The 14,137-nt window shown below is 31.9% G+C and overlaps 1 protein-coding gene across 1 annotated transcript; it reads right to left on the bottom strand.

Annotated features, from left to right (window-relative positions):
• Positions 1 to 3,674: 3,674 nt before the first annotated feature.
• LOC139480861 (short-chain collagen C4-like) lies at positions 3,675 to 9,060 on the bottom strand. Its single transcript, XM_071263783.1, has 4 exons — positions 8,251 to 9,060; positions 5,825 to 5,899; positions 5,160 to 5,399; positions 3,675 to 4,368 (listed from the first exon to the last, which is right to left on the bottom strand). The coding sequence occupies exons 1-4, from the start codon at positions 8,549 to 8,551 to the stop codon at positions 4,130 to 4,132; spliced, it is 855 nt and encodes a 284-aa protein (XP_071119884.1). The 5' UTR covers positions 8,552 to 9,060; the 3' UTR covers positions 3,675 to 4,129.
• Positions 9,061 to 14,137: the final 5,077 nt, after the last annotated feature.

Genomic DNA, 14,137 nt, shown 5'->3' with positions numbered 1-14,137 from the left:
AAGGTATATTTTTAATTACATATTTGATTTAATCATGCAAAAAATAGCCTATATGGAAATTTTCATCAAATTGTAAATACGGGATCAAAACTGTATCGTATGCCGTTAATGTTCAAGTAAAGCATTCGAAATGTTCTTCCTACACCGTCAAGACTTAATCTAGGACAAGGTATGAGCGGTATGAGTATTTGCTTTGTGAGGCTCGATTGTGAATATCGTTTGTAACATACATATACTATATGAATAAAATGTATTTGCTATCTGCTATAATTTTCAAGTTTACTATCCACGGTGGTCACATAGTTTTTTTTTTTATATAGAGAGGGTCTATATAATATATCAATAACCGCCGTGGACCGATTAGTAAACTGAGAATTGATAGTAAAAAGCAAATACACATTATTTATAGTAATGAATATTCATAATATACAGATAAACGCTAACATTATTGAAATTATTTGAGAAAAAAATGAGTATTTTGAAAGAAAAGAAGGAATCGGGCTAGAAAAACAATTTTCCTGTCCGAAAGTACCTATGACTTTTGATACCTCTGAAATTCTCCAGTCATAAAATCTTTTTAAAAATTTCATAGGGTCACTATAAAGTATATTAAATAGAGAGGGTCTATATAATATATATCAATGACCGCCGTGGGATGATTAGTAAACTGAGAATTGTATTAAGTAAAAAGCAATATTTATTTATAGTACTGAACGTTCATCTTGAAATTAATAGAAAAAATGGGAATCATTGGTAAACAAAGGAGGAGGGGAAGAAAAACAAGTGTCCTGTCCCCATGTACCTATGACTTTAAATGCCTTTCTTGAAACTCTCCAGTCTATAAATCCATCTTTTACAAAAACTCATCCTAGCACAACACTTTTCATACTTTCAATCACGCTCTGAGTCTGATTGCCCGCGATTTCGCTGGTGTGTTCTAGTGTTCTTTTTGTATGTTTAGTTAAAGCTACTGATTAAAACGTAAGTTTGAGATCTAAGAATACTTCGTCTAGTTTAACCCTGTGACATTGTCATGTGTCCAAATTGAGAAACCTCTTTAGTACTTGTCGGTAGTCATATGTTGATGTTTTCGCTATTTGAATAGTGTGAGTTGATGTCAGATCTTTGATTATTTCAGTTATATTATTCACAACTTGTATGGACTCGCTAGACAATGTAATTTAAAAGCTCGACATATTTATTGTACAGACATGTTGTTATCTGGGGTTTGGACTTTGCTCATTGTTGATGGCCGCATGGTGACCCGGCTATAGCTGTTAACTTCTGTGTCATTTTGGTCTCTTGTTGAGAGTTTTGTCATTGGCAATTATACAACATCTTCTTTTTTATATGTAACAATTATTGAAGTGTGTACTGTGTGCTCTTAAACGAGGTTCTTTTATGGGTTTTTTTTTTATGTCGCTTGATTGCTGTATCAGTGACATATACCACACGTCTTCTTTTATTTATGGCAAATGTGAGATGTTAAACAAATCATTTCCCCTAAAATAAATACCGATACAGTTTTCAAAATTATTCTATTTTCTTATCACCAATAAGATGTGTCATGAGTTCTTATATATTTTTTTTATTTAGAAGATTAAAGTATTTGTCTTTGGCTTTCATACCCTTTTTACAAACGAAAACGAAAACTTACACAATAACTTTTTGTTATTATCGACTAGAATTATATTTATGCGACGGACATATCCCCGTGATTAAAATATTGTTTTGGTCATTGTTGTTATTTTTTATGATTTGATTTACCCTTATAGAATATCGGTTTTACATAGAATACGACGAATATTTTTCGTTTTTGTAACATGAACAGTCCACCTTTTTGTTTAATTTACCGAATACGTCTCATCGCTTACTTCTACACTACAAATTTTTAGAAGAGCCATAATCAAATCCTACAAGATCTCCCGAGTTAACACTCGGTTTATGGTGGGATTGGTGAGGTTGCTTAATTTTAATATAGAATAAAGATATTTGGTATTATTGTCTATGAAATAGCAATCCACCAGAGACCAAATGACATGAGTGTAATCAACTGTAGTAAACCTCACGACCTTCATTACTGAGCAAAACCAACAAAGCATACACAGCTATAAAATGCTTCGAAAATTGAAAAATAATTAAAAAAAAAACAACCGCAAAACAAGTGAAACTGCGAGCTACTGCTCACAGATGATACCAACCCAAATGTTTCGGTAAACAGGAATTTATTGAATAATGAATCTGAAAACGCATCACAAAATATAGGTGATTTATAAAAATCCTGACACCAAATTTCAGAAATGATTGTATTGTAGTTCTTGAAAAAAATTTCTTCGGTAAACAGGAATTTGTTGAGTGATGAATCTGTAAATGCATAACACGGTATAGCTGACTTATATTAACCCTGAAACCTTTCAGAAATCTGTATAATGTAGTTCCTGAGAAAGATGCTACGAAATATATTCCTGGGACGGACTGACGGATGGATGGAATGACGAATAGATGGACTGGCGGACGGACAGACAGAGGAAAAAAAGTAAACGTATACCCCACTTTACAGCGTGGGTATAAAAACCAAACAATTGTCTGAGTTATATTAAAAAAACCAAAGTAAACAAATATGATATACAAAATTCATTGACACTTATGGAATTACAGGCGCGTTAAACATGTCTGTGAGCTCACAACCCTTTCATTAATCTCGGACAGCACAAAATAAGAACAAACTATAAATATAGCTTGGAAAGGTCTTGCCAAAGAAGCACCAAAAAGGCGCTATAAGAGGGACAAAAGACACAAAGTATGTGTTTAAATCGTTATTGTAATTATGACACTCTCTTGATATAACTTCTGTTATTTGTCATTTTGGTTTGATAGAAATGAAGACATCATACCATTAAAGGTTGTTCAGGAAAATAAAAACCATAGAGAAATCACCAATCTCATTAGTCGAAAACAAACTAACAATGCAATGACAAGAAAAGAAATACGACCAAAAGACAAATAACAGTACACAAACCATATCAAATCAAACAAAAGACTTAGGAACAAGAACCCAGTTAAAACTTCAGATAATCTTAGGTGATCGTTAGGGTAACCTACGTCTCCAGCATTTTATAAATCTATATAAAATTGACGAGGTTAACGTCAATGCAACAATAGCGGTGAAACACATTGAAAAAGAAAGTTGTCTCATTGGCACTTATACCACATTTCTTATACCTAATTATTGGCTTTTTTCTTTAATATTCAATCAAAGTGGGTATCAGTAGTTGACCAGAAACAGATAACCTTTCGGAAACCTCTGAGTTTTTTTAGCTTCGATTTGCTCAATCTATAGTTTACTTAGTAGTGTTTTCCTCTTGTTGCTTGTCTTTTCGTCGTTTTTTTTTAATATTTTTTGTCGACTTATGGGTTTCGATAGTCCTTTGTGTCTTTTCTGGACTTTTTCATGAATGTAGAACTTTTATAATTTATATCAGATGCATTCCTTACTCTTTTTAGACTTCGGCAGATTGAGAGCTAGACTTTTTTTATATTGTTCATTGGTATTATTGAAAACGGTATTTTGATATCTTCTACATGTATTATTGTATTGTTGGGTTGATATTTCAATGGGGTACCAGATGAAGCATGATTGTAGCAATGATATTGTTTATTATAATAATTAAATATATATACATGCATACTGAAAAGAAATAAATAAATGAAAAAATGGCACAATGCGACACATCAAATTTATACTTTATAACAGGAAAAGGTGAGAAGGGCAAGATCTTAATATTTAAAACCATTTTCTCTTCAGATTTCTATTTACCATTTAAAAAATTAAAAAAAAACCAAAAAAACAAAAAGAAATGAACAGAACAAATTAAACAAAACAAAACAAAAAACACTAATTTTAGATGGCTCCGAAAACATAATGCAAGGATGAAATATTTAAAAGGTTTAGTGAACGTGAAAAAACACAACTTGTTTTTACAGATACAATTAAAAGCTAGGGTTTATGTGAATGAAAACGACAATAAATGTAGATTTTTGGTTAAATAAATTCTTAATCTTTAAACAGATAATAGCAAACCAAAATATCAAAACAAATATATAAATACAGTTTTCGTATGCCGATGTCTTAATTTGTGCAAACTACACAGAGTAAATCTGCTTCATTTGTGTATGGGGGGCATCTCAAACTACCACATTTTGTTCTTATTGGATAAAACAAAGCGCCGTTCTCATTGGAAGTCCTGTCGTCGCATGGTTCGGCATTTATATCGACACATGTAAAATCTGTTCTTTGATGGTTCTTGTGTGAGCTCATCAAATAACCATTATATTCGGCGTTCCAATTACTGTAGCATGTCTTTCTTCCTATAAATAATGAAATGTTGACTATTATTGCTGAAAACAATGCTTCATTATGACAATCAAGGGCGAAGGTACATATTTGGTCATAAGCAAGTTCCTGGCATATTTCGTTTGAACAATAATCGAGCACATACATCGCCTAAAATATAATTGCACAAGCGAATAGACAAACAAAAAAATAAACAATTCCTATATGAATAACTGTCTGAATTATTTTCGAGCCTAGCAGTGAAGATTTTGTGTAGTTTCGACACTGCACTGAATTTAATGTCAATTCAAGGCAATACAATACACGATCCGAAAATATTTAAACTAAAACTATAGTATTTCAGATTGATTAAAGTGCATAGCAAATTCAAGTCAGTTGAATCATTGCTTTATTGATTAGAGAAATGGTCAAATATATTTTAATCTTAGGACCAGTTTGGTCTTAAATCTTAACTTTTCCATCTCGAGTAGTACCGACGAATATCATGTTAAGTGATCATGGTGCGATTATCTTAAAATACATTGTTCGATATTTACTTAAAGATATAACTTTTAAACAATACGCCTAAGATTAATTGTGATGAAGTTTTGTTCCAATTTTCCTATATTAAGATATTAAAGATGAGGTATGAGTGTAATTAGACAACTCTCCACCCAAGATACAATTTGTAAACGTAGAACAGTTGTTTTATAGTTGTTTTAGTGAAGAAGGTTTACGAGCAAGGAGAACGAAATACATGATTAGTTCCAATATGAAGTTGAAAAATATTTTTTGAAATTTCTTCACAAACAATTAAAATAATTACCTGGAATCATCACTACTGTTGATTTGCCTGACTTCCGGCATACAGCACAAGGTACTTCCTTTTGTTTTAAATTAGTAGATGACCATCCATATGGCTTTCGACCTTCTGATATTTCATATTCAGAACCATAAATCTGATCGTTGTCAAATGACTGTTTGTTACCATTTTCTGGATCACTCGGCAAACAAAGATAGTTAACGCCACCACCTTTATTATTGTAGCTATTACCACCTGCATTTCCTGGAGAACAAAAACGGAATCAGTAAAATAAAAAAAAAAAAAAAAAAAACGAACTGCAAGGGAAATTCAAAACGGAAATTCCATAAGCAAATAGCAAAATCAAAAGATAAAACACACCAAACGTAAGGCAAACAACTGTCATATGCCTGACTTGGAACTTTAATCGGTTTTGCATTTCAAAGATTAACACAGATGATGGATGATCATTTGATGACGTATACGTAATTACATCTTTCTTTTTTCTTATTTTTTTCTTATCAGATATCACAAGGTATGTCCGATGCAATATCTAGATTTTGTGAAACATACGAGTACATGCAGGAATTATCGGAGACGTAAAAAGGTCGAATTAACCTTGAACTTTAGAGTTTATTGAAATGCAAAGTGTGTTTTTAAAAATAAATATGATGATATATAAGATTTACCAGAATAAACAACATCAGCTCCAGCAGGGCAATCTTTTCTTCCCCATCGAATGTACGTTACACCATAGCCAGCATCTGTTAACAAGTGAAAATATATAAAGATAAAGTGAATAGCAAAATTCATCAGATCAATTTAAAAAGAATGTATAAAAAGTATTTAATTTTGCGTCTACTAAATTGCTAAAGCGATGTTCTAATGAATTACAAGATTTCAAGTTGGGACTAGATATTAACAAAAAATACATTATTGGTCACAAGTTTTAGTTTTCTAAAAGCTTTGGAGTACTTTGCTGTGTCATTCTTTTATTTACGTAAGTTTTCTAATTTTTTAAGTATATTTTTTTCTCATCTGTAAATAACCGTCTCCCGTTATTCTATGTGACCGTCTTTTATATATTTTTTTATTATTTAATCAATGTGCTTTTGACTCCTTTGTAAAAAGAGGACTGAATATCAAATGGTGTATTGTACCTAACTAAATAACAGGAGTGTTAATAAACAAGATACTAAAATTGAAACCCTTTAGGACATTGTAAAATGTTAGTAAGATTAATGTAATAAACTTAACAATATGTCCTTGGGTAATAATATCAATTAGTTATCAGTGAAACATTTTAATAGTCGACATAAAGAGTATCGCCACCATTTACTTAATAATGACACCCTTATGTATATCTGTTACTAAATATGGACCTTTATAGTGGGTTAAAAGTGTCATCGGACTTATCATATATATACGCATTACGCATTTAACAGATGGTAAAACAGGTTACACATTTGAGTTATTGCCCGTTAACAGAAACAAATCTCAAATTAAAACACCATGTTATATCTCCAAACACTAAAATACCTCAGGATGAGTCAAATGATACTGTTTACAGTGGTTCATCTACAGGAGGTCCGGGGTTGGACCCCTCCTTTTTGACGTTCAATGCATTTGAATGGGGACATATGGACGACATGGTTGAACCCCCTTCATTAATTTATCCTAGATTGGAAACCCTCCCTTTTAAAAGGGATAGATCCGCCCCTGGTTTACTCTAGTTTTGTAGCTTAAGCATTACAATTCTTTAATAAGCAACATAAGATTCAAAATGTGACTACATTTGTAGATCCAATTTTGATAAAAGAAGAAAATATCTACTAACTAGCAAAATACTTCAAATATTGAAATCCACACCATTGATAAGCCTGCCGGGCAAAACAAATAGATGTAAGTATTATATAAAAATATCGCTGCAGTCTTGCATTTTTCCCCAATAAAATCTTTGAAACATTAAAGACAAAAAATATCTTGCAACGAATAATGGGTTTTTCGTGACTATTATGTGTTTTAAAAGGTTAACATACATATAAGATCTATTATTACAAAATTTATAAAAATCACCATAATACACGAAGAGTCTTGAACGCTTATGGAATGTATTATTGAGAGCGACACGACATTTATTTTCATTACGATGTTTTTTTTTCTTCAGATTTTGGAAAATATTCCATTAAAAAAAAATATATTTCTACCTATGAAATTAGAAAAAATCAAAGGATTATGATGTATTTATTTATGACATAAAATCAAATGCCCTGGCCCGAAATTGTTCTGTTCTCCCGTTGTTTTGATCTATATAACATTTTGTCCTTCACATTCACGAAATCATACGTCAATAAATTAAAATAAAGCAACAAGAAAAAATGAACCAGTTATTACCGCATTGAAAATGTAGTGCTATATTGACTATCCGTCACGCAATATTTTTCTTCTTCTTGTAAAATAAATTATTGTGAACCTTTTGACAAGTAAACTTACGGAGCCCCGATAAGGACATGCAAAGAAGAAAATGCATATTTTGTGCGCACAATATATATTTTTTTCTTTGCATGTCCATAGCGGGGCTCCGTATTGAGAAATAACACTATCATGACTTTCTTTATACATTCCCAACTATTTTTAATTTTGTTCGAAAGTGTTTTTTTAATCGTTGCACGAGTTCGTACAGTTAAACAAATGCAATTTGCGGATGAATACAGTCATGTAAAATAATTTAATGTTATCAACGTTTTATTCGTATGCCTTTACTTCTGCCCCTAAACCCCTTGATCTTTGCAGGAAACTGTTTTTTTTTTTGTCTAAGGACAAGAACTGTGTTAAATTAAATCAGTCATGATAAAAAATAAGGTATTCCTCATTGTAAAACCGATTTGCGAAAAGATGTAGAAGTGGACCAATGATCATGAAAAAGGACAAACATTACTTATGTGGCATTTTTGTGCTAAGATAGCACTCATGTACTTTTTTTTTTTGCTAATGACAAAGTTGAAAACAAAATTTCAAACATTCAACCATTACTATCCCAATTGAATAAACATCGGAGGAAAAAGAAATCATATAAAATGTCAGAAAAAAGTTTGTCAGAAAAAGTTATAAATACCTGTGACCCTTTCCTCAATTGTAGATACTATTGTAGCATTGGCCTCTTCCATTCCTTCGGCAACCAGCTTTTCCATTGCGGTTCTCATTGCATCTTCCACACCATTCTGTATTTCCTTCTCAATGAAAGTTTTCAGTTGTGCGTTCAGACTGGATACATCGAAGTCAGCTTTCAATACAGCTTTCATTGCCCCTGTCAACGGTAGACCAACCTCTTCGTCAGCATTGCAGGCACAGAACAGCAGGATTCCAAACAGGATAAAAGAAGAGAATGTTCGGAACATTGCACTTTTGACAAACATTGATACCTTAACTTTTAGTATGTGATCACTTTGATTTTGTAACAAGAGTTTGACTGATAGCAACTTATTGTCACCTTAAATAAGCTATAGATAACAATCGCAAATAAATTCTTGAACAGAAATGTGTATTACCGATTGATTTTCTAGTGTTAAAATCTAAATTTTATGTCAATTATCACAAATAAAAATTGACCCCGTAGTATCATTGGGTTATCCTATCTTGGGAGGAACGACACTTTGAACAAAATTTTATTATGTATTTATTGATCTATTTACAAAACAGGACAGTCCTTTTATATTTTGCCTTACAGTTATAATATATGGACGTAACTGACCTTTGGTCACCTGAAATGGATATATGACGCATGGGCAACTGTGCCATAACTTCTAACTATTATGTGTATCAAGAATATCTAACAATTTCAAAAAAATATCGGGGCATACAATCGGTAAAAAAATCTGCTTGGAAAGGTAGCATCTTGCATTGTTTTTTTCAAACTGTTAAAGCTTAAAGTTTTAATCCTGCTGCTCGATAAATTTCTAAAATCAAAAGAACAAACTTGACTTAATATGTCTGACCGGAATATGTCAATTAAACAGCAACGTGAGAACAGAAAGGACATCAATCTGTTATCTGCTCTTTGGTCGGGTTGTTGTCTCTTTGAAATATTCCCCATTTTCTTTCTTAATTTTATTACTCACAAACTTAGAAAAAATTGATGGAAATATAATTTATATAAGAGAAGGCGTAAATGCCAACCACTTTTATTTTCAAAAATTGCTGTCAAGTTTTTTTTTATAATCAGTTCAATATTTTAGAGAAAATTAGAATAATCATATCCAGAAATCAACGCCACTTTGCTTATTTGAATGTTATACTAAAGAAATCGGATACGGGTTGGAAATTATATTGAAATGATTGGGAATTAAACAAAAATGTCTGTTTTAACTTTAATTTAAGTGATAGACAGGTTGAAGGGACAGAAAATAAATATACACAACAATATACACCATTTAAACGAAACATCATGACTGTCGTTGCAAAAATCAAGGTTCCTGAGCTATTTTAAAAATCGAAGCGAGAGACTTTTAACATTGCTTCTACTTCTACTTTTACCAATATACGGCTACCATCAATATGTTGATTATTTTGCCACTTTTGGTTGCGCATTTTAAATTTAGACACAAAAAAGTATTTAATTGATTTGAATTGTGCTATACATCATATATACAGTGAATTTAAAAACATCTTGGCGTTGATCTAGTTCATCTCATGTAGGTAAGTCTTGAAGCATTCAAGGTATTAATTTATACCTGCGTTGGTGGCAGTATGTGGTAGGGCATTCCAGTCTCGTATCGTCCTTGGGTAAAAAGATTCCTTCCGCACTTCGGTCCTACAAGATGGTACTTGGTATCCATTTGTGTTGATGTTTCTGGATATCCTATCTGGTGGAATGAGAGTATTACTGGTGTCAACTTTCACCATCCCGTTGGCAATACATCATTGTGAGCCTTGATGTCCTCCTACAGTCTTCGAGGGTTTTCCATTCTAGTTGGTTACGCATGTCACTAACAGATGATGTGTTATCGTATCAATTAGTGACATATCTGGCTGCTCTCCATTTCCAGTCGGTGTTTTGTTGTTTTGTTGATAAGGATCTCAGACTGTACATACGTATTCTAGAGTCGCTCTTACAAGTGATTTGTATGCAGTTTCTTTTATTGTGTTGTTATTGGTTTTCAAGTTACGTTTGAGTATAAAATACAGGCTTAAATGGCTGAAACGTCAAATTTGCAAACTTCGTGTTGAAAATAGGCTAACAATGTCATTACAAAAACGGGTTGCGGGGATGAAACTTGAATGTCCAAAGAATAAGCAAGTCCAAACCTTGAATGTGTAGTCGTTGAACTCTAGGTCCCCACGTAAAGTTAAAATGGCCCTATTTTAAGAAGAATAAACTCACGAAAACAAGAAAAATTCACTAAATTCGTGTTCATTGTTTTGATTTTGACCTCCTGACAACTATATTGAAATATCAGAGTGATTATAAACAAGGAATCTGTGACTAGCATCTTATAATATCCGTGTTTCAAAGATTTTAATGATATCTAACCAGTCCAGTTCAAACTATCATCACATGGTACAATTCTCATTTACATATTATGAATATTAATTAGCAAAAGTACTACTAATTTCTGGCTATGTAATGCGACATTTTTTCCTCAACGCTTTTGATACTTTAATCCCTTTGTCTAATAATTTTGCATCTGGTTCGTTGATTTCGGGTTGTTTTGTTTTTTGTCCGCTTATTTTGCTTTTGGTCCGACACTTTTGCTTTTATTCCGTTGCTTTTGGTCTGTTCTGCTTGTTCGATGATTTCGCCTTATGTCAGATTTAATAAATTACATTGTGTTTAATTATATAATATAGTAATGGAAGCATCGATCTTCTGCAGCAACACTTTCAACTGTTAAATTGCCGATTATATGAGGATCTAAGACTATATATTTACTTGTATTGATATATTGTATTAAAATGATATGTTCCAAAATTTGTCTGATGAAGAAAAAATTCATCTTTTTGAACCTATTGGTATTTGCAATATTGTTGTCAAAACATGCACTAACATTTCATCAAGGAGAGACAGTATATATATTTTATCTCATTAATTGCTCTTTGTAATATTTTTTTATATATAAATTGGTCAACCTAAATATGTATCTTAATAGTCTCTCATAATTATTTTAAGAATGGCACATACATGTACATAGATTTTTTTTATGTATTTACTGTATATTCATATATATATTAAATATTGTTTTTAAATGTATGTTGTATGTGGGGAGACATTGATAAAGTCACATAAATGGTAAATTTCTGCCTGAAAAGTAAAATTTATGCGATTTCAAAACATTTCAAAGGAGGAAGTAATAAAAATAATTAAACTTGATTAAAAAGTGCCAAAAACACAAGACAGTATTAATTTATAGTTTCCAAAACTTAGAAATATGGTTATTCCAGAAAAATCTAACTGGATAATTCAAAATTTCTGATTATATAATTTTTATGAAATTATGTTAGTATGTTTCAAAAAACAATTTAACTGTAACGTTTTTGCATATATGTATATGAAAGATTATTTTGTTTACAATGGATCAGAGATTCAATAACATACAATATATATATATATATATATATATATAACATGGCACTTAGTTTAAAGTGTCCTAGATTGAATAATTTTAAAGTTACATATATTCTTCCGTAAACATTATAAAATTAACCAGAGTGCTCGCTAAAGGGCACACCCAATGTCACTGACTAAAAATAGAATTTGTCCTCTACGGGACAAATATTTAACATCATTATTATTCAAACAAGCAAATAATAATTAAAACAAAAATATTCGGATGTTTTATGTGATTTTACACAGCCATGGTACATTAACAGTTGGTATCAGTTCTCATCTCTCTTATGGACTGTAAACATGCCATTGCATGAAATGGTCCGGAAGAAAGTTTGACAATGTAGCATCAGTTAATTAGAAACTTTCTTACAACAAGTGTCACTTGTGTGGTAGTTTTTACATACAGGATATAAAAAAATATATTGTTATATCTGATTTTTTTAAAAATTGATCTACCCGAAATAAGTCTTGTAAGCATACAAGTGGTTGAATTTATCACTGTGTAGAAATGACATTCTAAAGGACGAAATGTTTAAGGATATTCATTTGATCGAATGCCTTCTTGCAAATTTTACTAATATGTACTGTAATGTATAAGATCTCTGCAGGAGGGTGGTAATGCCCTTTACCGTCAGGCGTCAAACGGTAATTTTCGGCTACCGTTAGCCTCAAATTGGTAAAAATTTTAACGTGATTAGCCAAAATATCCTTATCGTGATTCGTCAGATGTCTCAAATAATTATCGTTACCGTTCTTTTTGTGGAAAAAATAGCGCGATTCGTAAAACTCAGCTGATTTCTTTATCGTCTAAACGAAAGTGTACGTCATGCACTAAAAATTACCGTAAACGTCATTTGTAAAGAATTTTTACCGTTAGACCTCATAAAAGTACCCCCATTACTACCCTCTTTCAGCACGATAAACAAGTAATGGGAAATAAACTGAAAATACTTTGGATAAAAAGATTAAAAATAAAATTAATACAATCAGCGTTATTTTTCATGAAGTCCCTTCCCTGGACTTTGTAAGGGTGTAGTTATAGAAATAAGGAGACGTGGTATGATTTCCAAAGAGACAACTATCCAACGAATGTTAATGCAAGTGTCTGCCAAGTGAGTAGTATTTGGCCAGTGTTTGTGCCTAATAATAGTCTATCTGCATTTCACTTACGCCGATTTTTTCTTCCACTTAGGTCGATTGTTTCTTTCATTTGCGCCAATTGTTTTACATGCATATTCCAGGTGAAAACTATTTGTATTTCTCCTTTTAAACCTCTTCTGCTAGCCAGATATACATATGCCAAGACTTATTAATTAACACATGTATATTATAACTGTTGCCCCCGCCCTCCATGGGTAGGTGGAAGTAGGATTTCGAGCAAAACAAGTCAATTTTTAGATTAAAAGTGTTGAAATCCACTAAAATAATTGAGTACAGTAATAAAATATCAAACGATTTACAAATCTATTTACAGCCTTTAAACTATCGGAGGACAATAAAACCTCTTTAAGCCAAGAAAAGAGCTGGCACTTAATGCAATAAGGAGCAAATGGAACTCGAAATTATTAAATCGGCGCAAATGAAAGACTGACATTTCATAAAGTCGGCGCAAATGTCATACGCCCGTATTTGGAACAAGGGACAGGACATTTGAACGAAAACTGGTACAGAAGAACTGTCTGAAACTGTTCTTTATGAAAGCGTATATTTCTCACTTTAAGGGCCATCTTTTCTTATTTTTTTCTTCAAATTGTCGACTTTAATCTTGGAATTAAATTTGATAATTCCAAGATTAAAGTTAATAACTCTAAGATTAATGTTGATAATTCCAAGATTAAAGTTGATAATTCCAAGATAAATGTTGATAATTCCAAGATTAAAGTTGATACTTCCAAGATTAAAGTCGACAATTTAAAAAAAAAGGAAATTTCTAATAAGCTTCAGTAGTTATGAGAGGATACATGTAAGAAGGAGAAAATCAAAAAGTCTAATAAAACTGAAACACAAAAAAACAACAACCAACAATAACAACACAACCCATAGTAAACTCGAGACTGATCATGAGCACTACAAACTACTCCAACAAACGGTGTTGAACTCATATGCTCAACAATCGGTGTCTACCTCTTTAAACAAAGCACCACTTTGACGAGCTTGAGACTCATCTGTTGATTTGACATCGTATGATATCATATTGATACATGTCTCTTGTCTAACCCAAAGACCCATAAAATTAAAAAAAAAACAACATTTGTGCATGTTCACCTTACACTAAACCTAATGCGAAAGTTTGAAATGCATACAAGGTTTGCCGATGACAAAGCATAAATGAGAAGTTTGTCGGTAAAGACGAGACAGACCTATGACAAATGAAATAACACGATACACAACATTGAAA

Source organism: Mytilus edulis, chromosome 7, assembly GCF_963676685.1.
Source record: "Mytilus edulis chromosome 7, xbMytEdul2.2, whole genome shotgun sequence".
Lineage (NCBI taxonomy): Eukaryota > Metazoa > Mollusca > Bivalvia > Mytilida > Mytilidae > Mytilus > Mytilus edulis.
The sequence above is the reverse complement of the archived record's forward strand: the minus strand, read 5'-3'. Positions and strand labels throughout refer to the sequence as shown.